General features: G+C 32.0%; 1 protein-coding gene across 1 annotated transcript; it reads left to right on the top strand.

Moving 5' to 3' along the window:
- The first annotated feature begins 1,229 nt into the window (after positions 1-1,229).
- On the top strand, positions 1,230-21,690 carry LOC129227435 (proteasome subunit alpha type-2-like). Its single transcript, XM_054861993.1, has 7 exons — positions 1,230-1,392; positions 10,091-10,167; positions 12,654-12,786; positions 14,714-14,836; positions 18,194-18,275; positions 20,226-20,299; positions 21,458-21,690. Exons 1-7 carry the CDS (start codon positions 1,352-1,354, stop codon positions 21,630-21,632), a joined length of 705 nt encoding a protein of 234 aa, XP_054717968.1. The 5' UTR covers positions 1,230-1,351; the 3' UTR covers positions 21,633-21,690.
- The last annotated feature ends 73 nt before the right edge of the window (positions 21,691-21,763 follow it).

Genomic DNA, 21,763 nt, shown 5'->3' on the forward strand with positions numbered 1-21,763 from the left:
ATCACTTTCTCTTGATGGATTAACAATTGATGGTTTATTGCTCACTACACGAACTGGATTCGTTCTCGAAACATCTACTTTTTTATTCCTAGTGTTTAAAGAGCTCCCCATACCTTGAATTGAAAGAGCCTCCTTAGACAATTTACTGGGCTTCCAATCTTCAGACGTCGGTAATTCACCATCCCGATATCCATAACTTCGTATTTGGGATTCCAGCAACTGTATTTCTTTTAAAAGGCAATCTATTAGTGTTTCTGAAGAGGCATGGGATAAGGGAAGCAATTTTGTTAATCTATATATTTTATCCGCCTGTTCTTTTTCAATTTTATTAAGCTTACACACTTCTCTTGACAAATGATCAATCCGTTTATCTTTGTGCTCTATTATTCTTCTTTCCAACGTCTTTTGCTGATCAGGACAACATTTTTGCTGCAGTTTTTTTTCCACAGTAGTGCTACTAGTTGCTCTTGGCAGAGTTTTTTTTAACAGCTTTTTTCTCAGATTCTAATCCAAGGAGCAATTTAGTCTCACACCTAGCACAAATGTCTGATTTGACTGCATTAATCTGATACTCTAAGTCTTCATTTTCACGTAATAGTTTTTGAATTTGGAGTTCTAAATTTTTTATTATGAGTTCTTTTTGACGGAGATTCATCTCCAAATAACTGTTAGTTCCAGTTCGAATTCTATCTTCGAGTACTTTAATTAGTTTGTCTTTTTCTTGCAACTGGTGCTCTAAGAATCTGTTGTTTTCTTGAACTTTGTGAAGCGTTTCTAATGAAATTCTATTATCTTCTTGTAATTTATCAATAACTTGGGTAGCTACCTGAATTGCAGTCATTATGACGTTTAGTCGCACGCAGTAACATCAAAAGAATTTTAAAATTGAACATTCACGATCTACATCTTCAAATCTTTCACATTAACGGATAGCAACCCAGACATTGACATAAACACACTTTCAAATAGAGGGACTTCAAGTTTACATAGTTACGTGTTACATTACGGTTACGAACAAATATTCAAACGGACAAGTAAATTTTATAAATATCGTCAAACGCACGAATTAAGTAAAATTGAGCCAAAGTCAGTTCACACATCAATTTTAGTGAATTTTCAGGATTAATTTTTGCATTTTAATTTAGTTAATGTTTGTTTAACGTATTATAAAGGTCTAACTGGAACTGTACTTAGCGCAGTAACTGCTCTACCCTCTACCCATAACCGTGAATTGTCAATAAAGTGTTTATTCATGCTCTAATGTAAAATTATATTTTGTTGAATATCCTTTAGCATATGCGAATAATTTATACTTAAAACAAAGAATATAACCTGGTATCTTTTGAGCATTATGGCATCTGAACGCTACAGCTTCTCCTTGACGACTTTCAGGTATTATAGTGTTCTTTTTCGGAGGTGTTTCGAAGAACAAGTCTACTGATAGAAAGTATTCTGCATTTAAAGAGCGCTTATTGCTTTGTTTCCTTTTCTTCTTTGAAAAAATGCCGATATGTAACTGCGTTTTTTTAAATAATGTGATGCACATTATCTTTTTTCTAAAAAACTTCATCATGTATCGTTTTTTGTATGTTAATCTTTTTTAATTGAATTGATTTGGATGACGCAGTCTATAAATTTGCTCATGTGCCAGTATGGGATTCAAAGCTCAGCTAATATGTCAAGTTTTGAATTCTGCATGCATTAAAACTTTCCGATTATTTGTTTATGTGTAGTAGGTTATGAATACAAATATCAGCTACATCTCAGAATGTCTAAATACAGATGTCATATATATAGGTATCAGAATATGTCTGGCTGGCGTATTCTATCCCAAGAACTGCTGCCTAACTCTTTACTTAGCGGATAGCATGGACTTGCTTTTCCAGAAAAAAATTGAAGCGTGACTCTTTTCCTCTATCAAGGGTGCTGAATCTAAGGGTAAAGAGATAATTTAATGCAACTTTCCCAATGTTTAGATGTACGCGATTGAAATATACCATACATTGGTATATTTCAATGGTGTATGTCTTGGTGTATCAGGATGCAGAAAGTTTTCATTCACATTTTAAATATTAGAACTAAATTTAGGACTAATTTTTACATGGACAATGAATTTTAGAAAAGAATTGAAAACTAATGTCTAAGAGAATGACCAATGGCTACTACGAAGTCTCATAAGTGTTGCATTGTTTGGTGCAATTGTCAGTGGCAGATACACCCGGCGGGCAACCGGGCATTTGCCCGGTGGGCCGGTCATGTTTTGGGCCGATCAATTGCCTTGTCTACAAACAGTAAAATGTAAATACTGCTACGTAAATTCTCTAGCTTCAATCCCTCTTTACGCATGGGCTCAAGCCTGCAGATGAAGGGTGGTGCAAGGCCGTCGCTAAGGGGGTCGTGGGGGTGCTACACCAGCCCAGTTTTTTAAAAATGACGCCGCCAATCTACCTTTAGTAATGCAATAAAAAACAGAAAAACAAGGGCAGTATTTAAAAGTTAAAATACTTTTGTCCATTTTTCAATTTCATCTATGAATTGCAATTCACATTTACTTTACTTAAGAATGGCAACTCACAATTGTTATGAATTGTTGTTCATAACAATTGCAATTAAAGTGATAAAAAGTATTTTTTCAATACAGCTTTAACCAAAAATGCAATCTTTAAAACACAATTTGGAGCATCCAAAATTCTGTATTATATAGATTATTTAATTAAAGACCAACTAAATGTGCATTTTTAACACTTTTTTTTTGCGAAAAATAAAATATTCAGTTTCTCTCACTCAATATCCCTCGAAGGATTCAAACCCACGGTTGAAGACCCTTCAGTTTAAAAATAATTATATAAAAAAATATGATTTTCAGGTGCCGCCGACACACAGACCTTCTCTACCATTTACCTTCTCTATTTTTTTTTTTTTGAATGAGAAATATCATCCTGAAAATCAGAGTTATGTATGTAGAAAAATACACAGGCCCCCGAAATATGGTTTAACTAGGAGAAAAATTTAAATGTATCGAGAAAGATTGAAAATATTGAAATTAATAGTCACACCAGTAGTTATAAGCGTTTGAATGTAAAAATCATGTATGAATTGAAAATTGAAACAAAACTTTATTAAGAGGTGAAGAAGGAATGATATTTAAAATAAAATAGAGTGAAAAAAAAAAAGTCCAAGGATCATTAAGGTTATTTAAGGTCACCAAAACACCAGATCAGTTCAAGTTTTTTTTATCTCGGGCCGCAGATGACTGGTATTTCAAGTAAATGAAAATACTAGGGTGGAAATTGAAAATTTTATTACGGAAAATCTAAATGTAAATAGTTTTGAAGGAGAACACTTGTGGTGTGTTTAATATTTTTTATCAATAAAATAAATAAAAAAGATTTTGACGTAGCGAAAAGGGAGGAAGAAAGGGATCTAAAAGCTTATATCTTCCTTTTTAGTCACCAAAACTTTCTGAAAGTGCGTTTTAAAACTAAGCATTTTAAGGAATTCCTGGGAAAAACTCCCGACCCCCCATTCCTTAGTTTAACGTCATTAAAGACGGCCTACAACAGCGTATTTGGGATTTCAGCTTCGGAAAACTTCGAGGAGAGTATTTTCACCGCAATCGACCTAGAAATGTCCCCACCACATCATTAAAGAGCATCGGAAATCAGTGTCGAAAAAATTTTGGAGGCCCCTTAAGTATCTCCTTCCCATAATATCATCGAAGATCGTCTAAAATTACCCTTTTTGGGCTTCAATCTCAAAAAAAAAAAGGGATTAAAACACCCAAATCCTCACTTTCGCCATAACATCATGACAAAAGATTTTTTGACTTATTCCCAAAAATTAAATTAAAACCTCAAATTTAAATCTAAACATCACACACACCAAGCAATTTTTGCAACTGGCCATTGTCCTTTCAATATTGATCTACTTCGTTTCTCACTTTCAGATTCTGTATCATGTAAAAGTCTATGTCATGGTGTCATGGACTCACAGGTACACCAGACCTTTACATCTTCCATTGTCCACTAATCTCATCTTTCCGCATTAAATATTACGCCTCTAATTTCTCTTTCTGAAGTTTCGATTGTTTACTGGGTGAAAGGCCTCAGTCCTCTCTTCCGAGTAACATAACAGATAGTTTATTACTCCGTTTTCGAATCTACAGTATCGAAAAATTTCAAAGAAAGTCCCCCCAACTCCCTCCCCCTTCGTCATCATCAGTAAAGCACGTCAGAAATCTCGTTTTTAATGCTTCAATTTCGAAAAAATTCCAAGGGGAGCCTCGCCATAACTCCTCCTCCTAAAATCATCGAAAGTCGGTAAAAGGTTCGTTTTTGGAACTTAACTTTTGAATAACTGTCGATGTCCTAGTTTTTATCAAAAAAAAAAAAGCTTACAATTACCTCTTTAAGCTTTCAATTTCAAAAAAAAAAATCTTGGTGGATGTTGTTGGAATCTCTCCTTTCCCTAGCATCACCCAAAATCTTTTAAAACTGCGTTTTCAGAGCTAATATTTTGAAAATTTCCCAGACGCCATCTTCCTAACATAATTCATGATAATATATAAATGCAAATTCGTAGTTTCACTTCTAAAAAATTGCCGGAGGAGAACCCTCGAACCTCCACTCTCCCTAACATCACCAATCATCTAAAATTGCGTTTTTGGGACTACAATTTGAAAATTTTTCAGGGGGAGACTCAGGACCCCATATTTCTGACTCAATGTTAAACTTACAATTAGGTTTCTAATGCTAATATTTAATGACTCCCATATGCGAGAAAATCAATCTACTTCCTATCTCTCTCTGTATTAATACAACATGTGTTTGACAAAATTAAAGGGTCGCACACACCCCTTGCCTCCCTAATAACCTCCGTGTTCTAACTGAAGTAATGTTAGAAGATATCATTACGGAAATAATTAATACAGCACCAGGCAACTTAAAAATACTTAAAGATTATTACAATCACCTTTTTTTTTTTTTACAAAGGTTTAGCTTATCTGGTATCAATTGTTCACCATTAAAACACAGAAAAGAATCCCATCTGTTAAATTTAGTGTAAAAGAAAGTACTTAATTTTTCTGAATAATTTCCTCATATTTAAGTGATATCGTTTCCCAATCATTTTTGCAAACATTAGTTTAGAAGCTATGGGGCCGCGACATCCCTTATGCCAGGGCCGATTTCTTTAATCAATCCGCTACTGGCAATTGTTAGTTGCATCAAGAATCGGATTTGGAAGTGTAGAGGCCCTGGAACAACAAAGGAGTGTAGGCCCCTGATCAGGGTTCGAAAAGATCATCATTTTTTTGAAAATATCTGATACTTTGATATACAGGGTGGGTTCGATCGAATCTGCCATACGAAAGGGGGTGATAGATGAGCCCAAGTGGAGCATAGAACCACCCATTATCGTGTCCAATCCTTAACCGTAACCGAGTTTTGGTAAATTTAAGGAAAATTAGTAAAAAAACAAAATTTTGAGAAAACGGCCAATTTCTGAAATTCTTGTAGGACATACAAGGAAAATAAGTACATATTTGGAAAGAGCAGACTAAATCCTAAAAAATGATACCTTTCGCATTAAGATAGTCACATTTTACCGAGAGCTACAAGCTTTGAAATATTGGACACACTCAGAATTAAAATGGCGCCAACATTTTTAATCGACATTTGAAAAAACAACCGTAAGAGCTACAATCGGGCAAATCTACCAAAAACTGGCCCATTCCATTAGCTTTCAGATGCTGCAACAACAAATCATATTGGGCTTCATGTTCAGCTGAAATTCAGGCTTTTGTTTGAAACAGTGTAAAAATCTGCATTCGTTAAAAAAAGGAAAACCAGCGAAGAGTCGCACTTGTTCTGTTTTGAATTTTCTGTTTCACGATAGCATGTTGCTTTCTTTGTTTAAGAAAATTATATTTTTATATAAAAATAATAGTTTTAACAGTTTAATAAAAAGAAAAAACACACGAGATAACGATTCGTAGAAATAAAAGAAGCATTACTTTGCCGCGCTTTTCACAAAGGGAAAATCAAGAACAAAAAATGTTATACCAACTTCAATTAGTACATTTAATAAACCTTCAAAATTTGCAATAGCTGCTGAAATTGGTCACCGCCACACCTGATACACGCTCTTGCCCTTTTGCGAACTGAAACAACCGTTGCTCTTAGAGAAATTTCATTCCGTAGTTTCCCTACTGCTTCAACAAGCCGGTCGCTCAATTCTTTCTAACTTGCTTCTTCTGTTTTGTAAACTTCTTGTTTTAAGAATCCCTAAACAAAGAAGTCCACTGGCGTCAGGTCTGGGGATCTAGGGAGGCAAGGGATGGGGCCCATACAACCAATTCATTGGGGATACTGTTCAGTTAGAAATTCCCGAACGGCATTTGAAGAATATGCAAGGGCTCCATCGTGTTGGAAAATGATTTCCGCTCTCTCCTGAACAGGAATAGTATCAAGAAGGTCAGGCAAATGATGTTCAATGAACTCTAAATATGAGCTTCCTGCATTATAAGACCTTAAAACGTATACAGATCCATCAAAAGACTTCTGATTACGATTTATGATTGTGAAAAATATCGTCTGAAAATAAAAAGCATTTGTTTAACAAAACAATTAATGATAAAAACTAAACAGAATTATTCATTTGTCATAATATTTTATGTATCGTTTGCTTCTTTCTGAAATATTGTAAATGTGTTTTGAAAATTGCTAGAATTATGATTATTTTTACAGTAAGTCAGTATAGAGTGGGTTTTTAGTTTTTGAAAGTTTTCGTTAAAGTTTCTAAAGATAAGTTGCTATATTCTTTTCTCGATTTTTGGGTATGTCTCGATTTTTTAACGAAGAGTATGCTGATATGCATTTCGTGTACGGATTTTGTGATGGTAATGCTCGCAGAGCCAAGAAAGAATACCGGTTCCGTTACCCAAATCGTTCTGCATCTAATAGATGTGTTTGCCTCTATACATCGAAAGCTCAGAGAGACAGGTTCATTTGGTACGTTGTTCAAGAGGGGCCAGGATCACCGTTCTGCCAATGTTGAGGAGTATGTGCTGGACCGAGTAGTGGAAAACCAAAGTGTGAGTTCACGCTCGATTGCTATAGAAGATGGACTATCACAACGTAAAGTGATGAAAACATTGCACCAAAACAAGTATCACCCGTATCATTTTAATCTAGTACAAGAACTGCGCAATTCAGATTTAGAAAAGCGGGTAACATTTTGCAGATGGCTACTAGCCCGAGACACTGAAGATCACCATTTTCTAAGAAAGATATTGTGGACAGATGAGTCGTTGTTCACTAGAGGGGGCATCATATATTTGCATAACTGGCATCATTATACTGAACATAATCCTTTCTTAACCCAAAACTCATCATTCCAAACTAGATTCAGCATAAATGTTTGGATTGGCGTAATAGGAGATCATTTAATTGGTCCGTATGTGTTTCGAGGTAACCTAAAAGGAAACACATATTTAGAGTTCATTGAACATCATTTGCCTGACCTTCTTGATGCTATTCCTGTTCAGGAGAGGGCAGAAATCATTTTCCAACACGATGGAGCCCCTGCACATTCTTCAAATGCCGTTCGGGAATTTCTAACTGAACAGTATCCCCAATGGATTGGTCGTATGGGCCCCATCCCTTGGCCCCCTAGATCCCCAGACCTGACGCCAGTGGACTTCTTCGTTTAGGGATTCTTAAAACAAGAAGTTTACAAAACAGAAGAAGCAAGTTAGAAAGAATTGAGCGACCGGCTTGTTGAAGCAGTAGGGAAACTACGGAATGAAATTTCTCTAAGAGCAACGGTTGTTTCTGTTCGCAAAAGGGCAAGAGCGTGTATCAGATGTGGCAGCGACCAATTTCAGCAGCTATTGTAAATTTTGCAGGTTTATTAAATGTACTAATCGATGTTGGTGTAACATTTTTTTGTTATTGTTTTTCCCTTTGTGAAAAGCACGGGAAAGTAATGCTTCTTTTATTTCTACAAATCGTTATCTCATGTGTTTTTTCCCTAAATTAAATGTTAAAACTATTATTTTTATATAAAAATATCATTTTCTTAAACAAAGAAAGCAACATGCTATCGTGAAACAGAAAATTCGAAACAGAAAAGTGCGACTCTTTGCTGGTTTTCCTTTTTTAACGAATGCAGATTTTTACACTGTTTCAAACAAAAGCCTGACTTTCAGCTGAATTTGAAGCCCAATATGATTTGTTGTTGTATCATCTGAAAGCCAATAAAATGGGCCAGTTTTTAGTAGATTTGCCCGATTGTAGTTCTTACGGTTGTTTTTGAAAATGTCGATTAAAAACGTTGGCACCATTTTAATTCTGAGTGTGTCCAATGTTTCAAAGCTTGTAGCTCTCAGTAAAATGCGACTATCTTAATGCGAAAGGTATCATTTTGTAGGATTTAGTCTGCTCTTTCCAAATATGTACTTATTTTCTTTGTAGGTCCTACAGGAATTTCAGAAATCAGTCGTTTTCTCAGAATTTTGTTTTTTTACTCATTTTCCTAAAATTTACCAAAACTCGGTTATGGTTAAGGATTGGACACGATAATGGGTGGTTCTATGCTCTGCTTGGGCTCTTCTATCACCCCCTTTCATATGGCCGATTCGATCGAACTCACCCTGTATATCCGAATATTTTGATATATATATGTATATATCTGATATTTTCGACTTGTGAAAGTTAGGTTATTTTGTAAACATTTTACTGTGGGGGTCACTTTGTTGTTGAGGGCCTGGGGCAGTAGCCCCACCTGCCCTTCCCTAAATCTGGCCCTGGTTACATCGTTAGTCTAAGTAGAAAATTTTCATGTCAAGGCCAATTCATTTTCGCATTTTCCACTTTTCCCCTTACGGTTTTCACGGTGAAGGCAGTATGAACTTTTCTCCCTTATTGCTTCTGCAAATGTAATGTGTTGCAGTAGCAACACAGGGAAAAAGTTCATAGAGTCATAACCATGACAACCAGAAGAGGAAAAGGATTAAGAGTGGAAAAGTTATTTAGTCTTGACACCCTGATTCTCGTTACATGGGCTATGCAACACTTGTAACTTTCCAGTTATTGCTGCATTTATTCAGCTAGGCAATGTTTATGAGACTTAAGGCGGTCTGCACCAGGTGTCACCCGTCTGGGGGGGGGGGGGGTGACACCCTAAGTGGAAGCTAAAATGCAAATTTAAGAATACAAATTTGAAAGTTTTCTGGGGGTTTCCCCCCTTTCCCCTTCTCCTATAAAACTAATATCTTCGACTATGCTGACATGGCCTCTCGTAGGGTCTGGGGCTATGATGGGAGGGCATAAATCTCTTCTACATCCTTAAACATGAATGCCCAAGCAACATATGTTCACTGGGGACTTGATCAAATTTTTCCTCCTTTACCCCAAACAAATAATATACACCCAAGCTCATTCTCCTCCTCTATTTTAAGTTCTAAAGTTGAATTGAAAATCTTTGATGCAAGCAGTGCTGTGATATTCTGGTGGTATGACTTTGTCAGATGCCGAGAACAAAATTCATAACATTTGAAATAAGGTCTTTTTTTTTGGAATTTTTTTATAAGGAAACTACAGATGAGTGAACTAATGAATGAAAGTGTGAATAACCATTTTAAGTGGTCAGAAAATATTACTCTTAAAAATTGATTTTGCTGTTCTTATATTTAATACTTTATCATACAATTTCGGTTAGTGCAATTAGTTAGCATTTCAAACATTTCAATAAATAAGTAAAAGAAAGCATGTAGATGCAAGGAGAGTAAATGTCCTTATCATTTCCTGTTGCTGGTAGTTCAAGTGAATTATTTCGTTTTACTAAATAGATTTAAATATTCTCAGGCAAATATATCCTGACCTTTATTTAAGTTATGATTATTGTTTATTAAGTTAAGTTATTGTTTAAAATTTTTGTTTGGTATAATTTGATTTGAATGAATGGTAACCTGTACAAAGCAGTCTAGTTCAAAAGCATTTTTACCAAGGCATATTTTATTTCTCTTTTTTCAGTGTCAATTTGAAATTAATATATTAATTTTAAAATTTATTTGTTTTGTCTTTTTTAGTCCGTCTGGAAAGTTAGTTCAAATAGAATATGCATTGGCTTCTGTGGCTGCTGGTGTCCCATCAGTTGGAATAAAAGGTATTAAAGTGTGACGATGAACCCTTTTTACATGTTTTTTATTTTCTATAAATTAATATTTTGTAAAGTTACATAGGCATAGATTTTTGTGTTATTACTTTGCCACGTTAACAAATTTGTACAAGACCTACACCCACGAAATTTTATTATCGACCCATAATAATGTTGAGTCAATTGTAATATTATTAATTAGACTATGCTAAATGTTGATCGTCGTATGGGCATATTCTGTATCAAGATTTATGGTTCAGCTATAACAAATTTGACTAGGAACCTGAGATGTGATTGGGCCAGAACTCTATGGTATGTCTTTCTGGTACTTATCTAAAAAGCAGAACATCTTTGAAAAGTACCAGTGTGCGGAACGTCGTTCTGGAATATTTGATCAAGTAAAAATTTTATTTTACTTCTTCTTCAAAGGAAAAATGCTAATTTCTCTTCTAAACAGACTAATTTGACTTGACTGAAAATTTCTTTTAACAGTAGAATAAAATCTTAAGTATTAAGATGTAAGAGTATCTATTTATGTATGTCACTCTAACTTCTTCCAAATGCTGAGAGAATTGACGATCGAGACCAGTGTATCTGTAGATTTGTAACTTTTTGAACATTATGTTTAGGCAGTTTTTGTTCATCTACGCTGTAAATTAGCTGAGATACTATTCAAAAGATCCATTTTCTAGGACGTTTATCTCATTACCAAAGCAAGGCCTAGATGACAGAGTGCCAATTTTTACCCTTAGAACTTGATTTCTTAATGTTACATTTTCCTCACTTGTGTGAAACTAGGGTTTCTTTTCCTATGACTAATATATTCTCTTTTTTTTTCTGTTTAAAATTTATATGTTACTTAAACAGGGTTCATACGCTCCTTACAAACTCCTGCTTTTTAAGAAAAAAAAATAAGGGCCCTTAAAATTCCTGAATTTTGCTATTATCTCCTTACAAACTCCTTATTTCTTCATTCTACATGACTTTAAATTTTTTCTTCTGTTGTCAATTCGATATGAGTGATTACTTCATCGGATGCAATCTCTTTGCATCCGATATGAGAATCAAATTTTTTATATTTTTGATACTGATTATGTTTTTTTGGAGGGCAAATAAATGAAATTTCTGTTTATTCATATAAAAATCACAAAGTTAAATTTTCAAGCCAAATTCTGTGTCCTTTATGAGAGTCTAAAAGTTAAAATCAAAATCTCTGGTTTAATTTGATTTTTGCTTCAATTACGTCGATTGTTGTTAGTAATATGTTTATTGTAGAGCTCTAAAATGTAATTCTAAAATAATTTACTCAAATTTTTTATGTGCTGTTCTTTAATATTTTTATCGTCTTCACTTTGAAAATCGCTATCGCTTTGCATCTGCCATGGGTGTACGATTTTTTGCATTTATGATGCTTACTGTGCCTTGTGAAGAGGCAAAGAAATTAAGTTCATTGGTATTTTCATTAAAATCATTACATTGAAAAGTTTTTAACGAAATTCATGCTCTTTAATAGTTTCAAATGTTAGAAAGTTTACAGAATCGCTGGCTGAAATTAATTTTTGTTTCAACTTTTTAAAGTGTTTTAATAAATACATAACATCTGTAGTTGACAGGGTTTGTAATTTTTTTTATTTAAAAAAAATTGCACTTTTTAAAATTTAAATCTTTTTTTTTTTATTTTAAAAATTTGTAAACATTAATTGCTTAACATGAATAAACATAACATATTTAGTAAAATAGATGAAAGAGCAACTTAATAGTTAAACAGTGGTACCACTATTTCCTAGAATTATAATTTTCATACTTTTTAGAAGAAAAACTCTTAAAATTAGTCAATTTTTTATATTGATCAGCAATAAGTCACACAAACATTTTGAAATGGTCTGCAAAATTTTGAAGATTAAAATAATTTGAACAATTTTTTCAAAAGGATTCCTAATGCTTTAATTGAATTTTCTATATTTCAATCTCATATGAGTAACTTTATGTTTCTATGCCAAAATCAAACACAAGCTTCCCTGAAAATTGTTTGTTGTGTTTGAAATTAGTCCTTTTATATCCTGTAAATATTTCAAAAAGTCTTTTTTTTTCGTTAGGAAATTGTTTTTGTGTTTGAGAAAATACTAATTTTCAATCAATATCACTTATTTTTTTATCAATCACGAAAATAAAACATGTTTCAATGGTGCCCCCCCCCCCTATTTGAATTTGATTCAGAGATGGCTAACGTCTAAGAAGCAGTAAATGCATATTTTACTATAAATTTAGTATGTTTGTTCATTCAATATATTGTATGAAAGAAAAAATAAATAATATTAGAAATGTACAAATTTTTCTGAAATACGTTTTAAAAAATGCATCTTTAAACAAGAAACTTGTCCTTAAAAAGCAAAATGAACTCTTGCAAAACTCCTTAAAAACTCCTTATTTTTAATTTTCAAAGTAGAGTATGAACCCTGTTAAATCATTCATTTTAAATTTTTTCTTTATTTCAGCTTCTAATGGTGTTGTTCTAGCTACTGAGAAGAACTATAAGTCCGTTCTCTATGAAGAACACAGCATCCACAAAGTTGAAATGATAACTGATCACATTGGGATGGTTTATAGTGGCATGGGACCCGATTATCGGTTTGTTATATTTTTGTTTGTTGTCTTTTGATATTGAGTATTTGAGCTAGTACTAAAATTGAAAGTCTATATCAGTTGCAAATAAAACTGTTTATATAAATACAAAAAAAAAAAAAAAGGAAGAAAAAAAAACTTTTAGTCTTTTGATGCCTTTTTAAAGTAGATTTGTTATAAAGTTTGGAAATGATATTTGAATCATTTGATCCTAGTATTTGATTGTAAAAGCCCAACATGCATTTGGACGAATATGTTGAAAAGTATTTGTGCAAATGCATTCAATTGATTTATATGCGTTTTTAAAATTTCTTATATGATGTGCAGCTGCTGTTTAAACTGTATTTGACTATGTTATGATTTCACTAATCTTTATCACATTTTTCATTTTAACCCATTTCAAACCAAGCATAGAAGTTTTGGAAAATGTGGTATTATTTTCAATAAAGTATACTTAAATTACATTCATTAAGATACAAAAAAAGTTTTGTGCATGAAAAATATTTACTTAAAAAATAAAATGACGCGTATACGCACCATTGGCCAAATCAATGAACAAATTATTTTGTTGAACAATTCTATCTTAATTAAATTTTTATATTTTTGAAAGAGATTTTTCGAAACATTTTGGATGCAAATGGACTTGGCTTTTGAGGCACAAATAAATCATGCGGTTTTTGCACCCTCTACGGGCTTTTACTTTGTCTTCACTTACTTTATGTCCAATTCTGTCTGCATTTCTTGCAGTAGAGGTGTAGATGATGGTCACATTGATGATATTTAAAATTGGCAAAATGGTCCCATCATTGGTAGCATCACAGCATTGTTGTTCCTTTTGAAAACAATTTGCAATAAACTTGGATTATTTGCATAAAAACTGGGTTTTCAACTTTAGTCTTTATTTTTCATACATTTGGTCAGTGGTGCGTTAACATGCCATTAAATTCAAATAACAATTTTTAAGTTTTTTATGTCATTTGTTTAATTTTTAGCTTATTTATATAACTTGCAACTTTATACCATTACAAAAGCACATGGTTAATATTAAATGGTTTAATTATACATTTTCAAAAAGCCGAATTTTGTAATTACTGTTTCAAGTTAAAAAACTAGCATATTTTGAAAATTTCTCTGTGGACATTGTTTGGAACTATATATACAGTAAAATCCCTCTAATGCGGACACTAACGGGACAAATATTTTTGTCCGCAATAGAGAGGTGTCCGCAAGACAGGGGTTTAATAATGTTATTTGCATTGGAACAGGGAAATTAAAAATTGTCCGCATAAGAGGGATGTCCGCCTATGAGGGGTGTCCGTTAGGAGGGGTTTTACTATATATTGAATTACTATTATTTTATAAATGTCTTCAAAACCCTTAAAAACAGCATAAAAATAAAATTAGTGAAAAATATGCATCACCATGTTAATTAAAAAGAATTTGTTGAAATGGTTCATTTATGCACCTTTGGCAAAAAAATGGGTTAACATATGCCGAAATACCTAATAATAAAACAATTAGAAATTTAAGAAGAAGAGAAAAATTGGAAATGGTAGAAGCTATTTTAGTAAAATTTTCTGAAAAGTGTAAAAGCAAATTATAAACTTTAAAAGACATTACAGAAAAGAATATGAAATGTTTCCTTTTCATGTTGTCACTTATCTATATTTTTATTAACTTTAGCTTAAATACTGCCTTTTCCTTGAAAAAAAAAAAAAAAAAAAAAAAAAAAAAAATCTGATTGTTTAAACATTAAATAATTGCAATACTAAAGTCAGAACAAACAACGTAAGTAGAAGCACAAATTTGTAAATTACAGCAAACATTTGCTTCTACTTACGTTGTTTGTTCTGACTTTACTATTCAGCACAAAGGTATTTATTTATCTTAATTGCAATACTGTTTTATGTCATAAAAAAATCTGTTATTTTAGTTTGTTGGTGAGGCGTGCTCGCAAGCTAGCTCAGCAATACTATTTGAGGTATGGTGAACCTATTCCAACCAGCCAGTTAGTTCAGAGAGTTGCTTATATCATGCAAGAGTATACACAATCAGGGTAAGTGAAATTTAATTATGTTTTGGTGCTGGTACTTGATAACAATTGCAGTAGATAGTTGGTAACAGTTACAAAGTTCTGAAATGGATAATCAGGCTGCCTGTTAACTTCCTAGTTAAAACATTTTAATGCATAATTAGTATTCTGAAAGGATTTTTCTTTCTTAAGTGTCAACCAGCAAATTTTTTCTATTTAAAATCAAAATTGTCTTTTTCTTCTTACGGAGAGATTTGAATGAGAATGTTAATTTTTATATCTTCACATCTGCTTATTCCTAGATGTCAGATTAGATGTTTCTCAAACACATCAAAAAAAAAAAAAAAACTAATAAAAAAGTTAGTGTTTTCCTTTTTTCCTTTCTTGACTAAAATGTCATCAATGATTTTTATTTTATTTTAAAGATTGTTAAAACATGTTGAATGAAAGTTGCAGCATGATGCTTAAATTTAACGTGTGCTTTACGTTAATTATGCTCCTTTTTTGAAAAATGTTTGTCTTCTCTTTGCAATAGTGCTTATAATTGCAGTATTTTGTTGATAGTCTAAAATGTGTTGAATTTAAAGCATGCTTGCACATGGCTATTTTTTTATGCATTTTATTTACAAAAACTCCATTAGCAACCCTACAGGGTTCCTATTTTTCGTGTTTTCTTCCGCTTTTAAATTCTTTTCTTTTTTTTTCAAAGATTTACTTTTTGTTCTTCATGGTGCTTAAAACAATTGATTCCTTTTTTTTTCCGGATAGACTTCTATCACATATCCTTAAAAAGCTTTATATTTTTAATAGATATAGGGGCCCCTAAAAAGGCCTTATTTTAGGTTGAAAACTATCAAAAGGCTACTTTTGTACTTGATTCTTCCCAAGTTTTGCATCCTATTGACATTTATAACCCCTAAACCCTTTAAAAACAAAATTCAAAAATTATTTTACTTCAGAAAAGTTCCTCTATTTGCTGTTTATACATTTCTAATATCAGCTATGGGAATTACTGACTTCCAAACTGTTTCCTTTTCTTTTAGGCTTTTTTTTTTAAATCTGAGCTCCTTAAAGGTAATTGTTATTAAAAATCTAACTCCATGTAGTCTTTTTTTTTCTTGGAAAAAAATCTAACAGATCTTCTACCATGATCAGAATTGGCACTCAGTTATCTGTTCTATTGTCCATGGACAATGCAAATAGAAGAAAAACTAAATAACTTGTCGTCATGTAAAAGTTAAATTGCATTATGATAGTGATTCATGAAGATAATTTCATCGAAGTAAGAATTGTATTAAAAGCAGACAAGTGCGGTGACCCAAGCAGCTAACCCAACTGTCTTCGTATTAAAAAATGAATAAATAACTTTGTGCTGAGAAAACCTAAAAAATATCCAATAGCTTTTTTTGCACAAATAAACAGATTATTGAATACATGTGTTTCGAGGTTTTCAGGAACCCCTCTTTCAATTCAAAGTTCAGAGCTTTTGGGTGTATAGACATCCAGTAAACGCAACAAAAAGGAACTGCTGACAGCTTTAATAGCAATTAACAGAAACAAACAAGACAAAATGGAACTCAGAGCCGAAATTTATTGCATGATTCCCTTCGAGGAAAACCATTAAGCAACAAATTTCTCTAAAAAGAGAGAAAAATTTATATTAAGTAAGAAAGTATAAATTTAGTTCTAATTAAATTATGGCAGGGTTGATTAAGACAAAAAATCAATCACTTCATAAGCAAAGTTTTCAAGCTTAATTTTCAAAACCAATAAATAGTTCTAACCCATGCCAAACATGAGAAAGAGTTCAGCTGCAGAAAGCACATGTTTTTCATGTGCATGTTCATGATTCAGAAGTAGGGGGCATATATGTGAGCACGGAGCACCTGTCTGAATGTTGTATATTTTACTAAGATAACGTCTAGCAAAAAATCTTGAAAAATTCTCAAGGAGTGGCAGTGCCAGTCCTACTTCTTGGCCAAATTTTTAAAGCAATTAGCAAGTTTATGTTTTTGTGCTGCAACTTCTTTGTTTTGAGCAGGTGTTGTATCTAAATTTATCATTGTCTTCTTTACGGGAAAACGTATTTTAAACTAACTAATTAGCCAAATTTAACTATTGCAAACCATTATACCGTTGCCTCAGAGCAACACTAAGACATCTAATCCCAGGAATAACACTAAGATATCTTACTGTTCTGAGGCTACAATATGAACATTCAAGTAAATTAGTGACAAATGTTTAAATTCTTTAATTAACTCAAGTCTTTATTTTTGAAAATTAGTTCTAAGATAGATGACAGGGATCTTGTAAACACAACATGTGAAGGGAAACCTGTGAACAGTTCCCGTATTATATCCATAACAAATTTTAGTGTAGGTTTATTATAAGTGTTAAAAAAGTGTTAAGATTTGTAATTATTGTTTTGCTACAGTCAATTTGTAAATTTATTGTTGATCATTAATACATTATTATTTATTTGTTTAATTTATTTTATCATCTATTTATTTTTAAATGCTTTGTCACTAAATAGTTGTACAACAATTTAGTAGTGCATAATATACACAAGGAAAAAAAACTAGATAAAATGTTTTCCTTTTATTAAAAACTGAAGTTTAAAATAATTTTAAAATTCATCATCATATAATGTATGTAGCTTAAGCGCACTATACAACAAGATTAAACTTTATATAATAAAATACTCTTTGTATTATAAGTCTTATAAGTTTCTTTTTTGTCAATCCAGTGATTAGAACATGCTACGAAACTCTAAAATTTGACAATGAGCAGAGATATATAGTTCGGAAAATATACTTTCTTACTGACAGTTACTGTACAATTTAAACTGACACAGTATAGGTTATCAACCCTTCAATGTAATAGGTAGATGCATATATGTTTCATATTGAAGAGTTTCGTATGACGCTTGTCCTGCATTTTTCAGTCTGGTTCATATGTGCCCCAAGCTTGTTCACATGTGCCCCCTATAGGGGCACATGTGAACAATGGAAGATGTTTTTTAAAAATTCCATAAAGTAAAGAAATATTTTTTTAAATCTAAAAAAAAAAAAAAAAAAAATCCATGGCACAAAGAAAAGGCTATTCAATCATCGGGACACTTTTGCTCTGAAAAATTGAAAATATTTTTGGAGAAATTCAGAAATGAGAAACATTGTTAACATGTGCCTCCCTTTTCCCTACATGTTTTTCACAAATTTTCTGAATTTTTTTTAAATTTTTATATTTAGTTCCCTATTTTGTTTTAAAATTTCTCGTTGACAAACTTTGTCAATTTACATGATAGTTTTAATTTTAGACAACCTATACTTCAGTATACAGTTTTTACATTTCATATTTTTTGTGTTTATGTTTTTCTTTTAGTGGTGTCCGTCCTTTTGGAGTTTCTCTTTTGATTGCTGGCTGGGACAGCAATAGACCGTATCTTTTCCAATGTGATCCATCTGTAAGTAAAAAATTATTATGCTTTTTTTTTTATTGTAACTGACATATGATGCAAAAGATTTTTTATTTTAATTTACAGTTTTACAGCAATATCAAGGTTCCTCCTCCCTCTCTAAATATCTTTTCTGAATTATGTGTTAAAACAAAATTGATTGTTTTTTTTCATTTCATATTTTATTAACCCAATAGTTTTTTCATTTCATATTTTATTAACCCATTCAACGGCGCTGTATGAACCACATTGAAAATACTTTTGTTTTCATATGTTTTGAGGATCAATACACATTTCTAATCATATGTAGCTTAAAGTTTTCAAAAATATTTATTAGTTTGGGAAATATGGTACAGTCCCAAAATGGGAGACTTGGCTTTTAATGGGGATAACATAAATACTTCTTCCACTATATTAATAGTTGAATAATGTCTGGCTAAATCCAGTTAAAAAACCCTAAAATCATTTTTATCTAATTAATAGAGTTACTTACTGGTACTTCACAAGTACATATTTAACGAATTCAAGCTTTAAAATATAGAACTTGTACGTTTTTGTCCTTGTTTCATTCATTTTCTTATGTATTTTTGTTCTTAAACATTTTGTATGAAACAGAACTTTTCTCACTTTAACCATAAACCTTAGAATTACCATACAATACTCAACAAGACAAATGGTAGGTTACTTCCATTAACCATGTCGGGGAATCAAGCAAGGCTTAAAGACAATGACCATAAGAACTAGATTCGTATAAAATGGAACTGGGATATTTTTGTGCATCCCAACAGTGGATTTTTTTCATATATGCAAGTGTTTCTTTAGTTCACATTTTCGTTACTTCACAACATATTTGATAAAATGGTTTACATCATCAAAGTGTTTTTAGAGCTAAATGGCCTGCTAGCTTTACATTGAGGAATTAGCATTTGAATCTCTGATTTCATTCAACAAGTTACAATAAATTGTAAAAATGCAGATTTAGACAATTTTAGCATTCCGTGCTATGTGGAAATTCAGACACATGAGTCATCCTCCTTCGGGAAGATTGGCGTTCCTGTTTATTTAGAATTTCTTCTGAACGGGTAAAAAAAGCAGCTGCTCTTGAACGACAAAAGAGGGTTTACAATATTAAAATACAAATGGGGCTCGAGTTCAACAGTACAGAATAAAGACTGGAAAGATCATTCATAAAAAATGGGTGAGGACCAATTCTGCTAGCTTTGATTTGTTCTGCTTATCAGAACATCCCAAGTCGCCCATTTTGGGACTCCAATCAAACTCTAAAAATATTTTTCTTGAACCTTGTTTGTTTTGAAAAAAAAAAAAAAAAAGTATTGTGCTTCATACTCCATGTTTATTTTTTCCTGCATTCAAATTAATTATTTTTAGGGAATTTTTTTTCTGTGTAAAGCAAAAACATGAATTTTTTGTTAAATTTAATTAAAAAAAAAAAAAAGACTAGACATTACAAACGTTTTGGAAAAATTTCCAGTGAGTAACAGAGTACATACTCTTATTCAATTAAAAAAAAAATTCAAAATGAAATCTTAATTACTTGATGAGGAAAAAAATCTTAATCAAAGGTTCCCAAAATGGGAGACTTGGTACTGAGTGGGTTCACAGTTTGAAATATAAATATTGAAAATATCATGATATTTGCGAAATAAGTGTCGGATAAATATCATGATATATATCCACCGATATATATTGGTGAACCCTGATTGCCTGTGCAATCCTATTGAGCCATACAAACATGATTCTATGAAAAATTGCTTTGTAATTATTCACTAGTATTATAAGAGCTTGAGTTCCAACCTTTATGTGCACCCCAGAAAGATATTTTTATACTCTCCTGCAAAGTAATGATGGCGTGACTTACCTTAGTCTGGCTTTTAAGTATGGATTTAATGATCTAAATTTTTACATGAATAAAAGTAACTATTTGTAATTTTGTTTCAGGGAGCTTATTTCGCATGGAAAGCTACAGCAATGGGCAAAAATCATGTCAATGGCAAAGCTTTCTTAGAAAAAAGGTGAGCTAAGAATGATTTAAATAATTAATTCATGTTTCGAACTTTCAGCAGTCACATAAGTAAAATTTAGAACAAATGCAATTTCAACACTTAACTTGACTGATGTATCTAAGTATTTAAATGTTATTTGCATTTATTTGAACTCAGTAAAGATATTTTTTTTTTGTTTCTTATCAGATCTATTACACATAACGATTGATTATATTTTGTCTTTTCTGAGAACAATAAAAGCCAAAAACAGTTGTTATGGGACTGTTCGTAAAAAATAAAAATAAAAAAAGGACAAATCATGTGCACTAATGAGTTTAACAAACTTGAGAAACATGGATTTTTGAAATTGTAACTTAACTAATGTGTATGTTATGATTTAGTTAAAATTGCATCAATAAATTTTCTCGATTTTGCTCAAGTTGAAGTCTGTTTTATGTGGTTTGTGTATAAGCAATCACGTGGTTTTTCCATTTATTAACCTTTTATTTTGCTGGTGTAGAGAGAGTAATTTCTGAAACTTGCAGTGTCGGTATTTTTGTAGCCGATATTTTTCTTTGGAATTCAGGTCATTACACCCCTAGAATTGAGTGTAATTTAAATCAGACTCAAATCAAAATCACCTGTGCTTTTGCAGATGAATATAGACTTTCCCTTAATCCCTCTAAGTCAATGACTTGCTTCTATACCACCAATCGCTATCTATGTAATTACTGCCCCAAAGTCTTTTTGAACAGTCATTAAATCTAAAAGCAAAAATACTTCAAGTACTTGGGCTCCATACGGAATCCAGAAATTCTTAGTGCAAGACCCATTGAGTAGCAAAATTAGGAATGTTTTAATATCATGAAATATGATCTCAAGTCCTGACTGGTAGTAGATGCCTTTACCCATAGACTGACTTACATTTCTCTTGTCAGATCACTTTTGGAGTTTGCTCTCTTATTTACTTTTGCGTATGAAATACTCAGCTTGACAAATTGGACTGAGTGGAACTGAGCATTCTTGTACATTGTTGCAATTATTCTCGATAATGCCATCAACAAAAAGTAATTTATGAATTCAAAGCTGTCAACCAAAATATTCTATCATGCATATAATATGTTATCATTGTGTACTTGTAATTTTGGTTAATGAAAAGAATATTCATGTTTAAAATTGCTTTATTAGATATAGCAAGGAATTGGAATTAGAAGATGCTATCCATACAGCAATTTTGACGTTAAAGGAGGGATTTGAAGGTCAAATGACTGCAGATAATATTGAAATTGGTATCTCTAACGAAAAAGGATTTAGGCGTTTGCAACCTTCTGAAGTTAAGGACTATTTGGCTACTATTAATTGATTCTTCTGTTAGTCTTGTATGACGTTTTGCACACTAATAAAATGTGATTTTTTTAGTACTTTGTGTTATGATTTTTGTTTGTATATGTTCATTAATGTAAAAAATTATTTTTCTGCTAAAAAAGATAACTT

The sequence above is a fragment of the Uloborus diversus genome, chromosome 8, assembly GCF_026930045.1.
Source record: "Uloborus diversus isolate 005 chromosome 8, Udiv.v.3.1, whole genome shotgun sequence".
Classification (NCBI taxonomy): domain Eukaryota; kingdom Metazoa; phylum Arthropoda; class Arachnida; order Araneae; family Uloboridae; genus Uloborus; species Uloborus diversus.

Excerpts from the sequence above, each read along its gene's own strand:
- LOC129227435 (XM_054861993.1), top strand. The coding sequence starts at position 1,352 with ATGGCATCTGAACGCTACAGCTTCTCCTTGACGACTTTCAG. Across the intron at positions 1,393-10,090 it reads TTCTCCTTGACGACTTTCAG|TCCGTCTGGAAAGTTAGTTC; the intron begins GTATTATAGTGT and ends TGTCTTTTTTAG. Across the intron at positions 18,276-20,225 it reads TTTTCCAATGTGATCCATCT|GGAGCTTATTTCGCATGGAA; the intron begins GTAAGTAAAAAA and ends ATTTTGTTTCAG.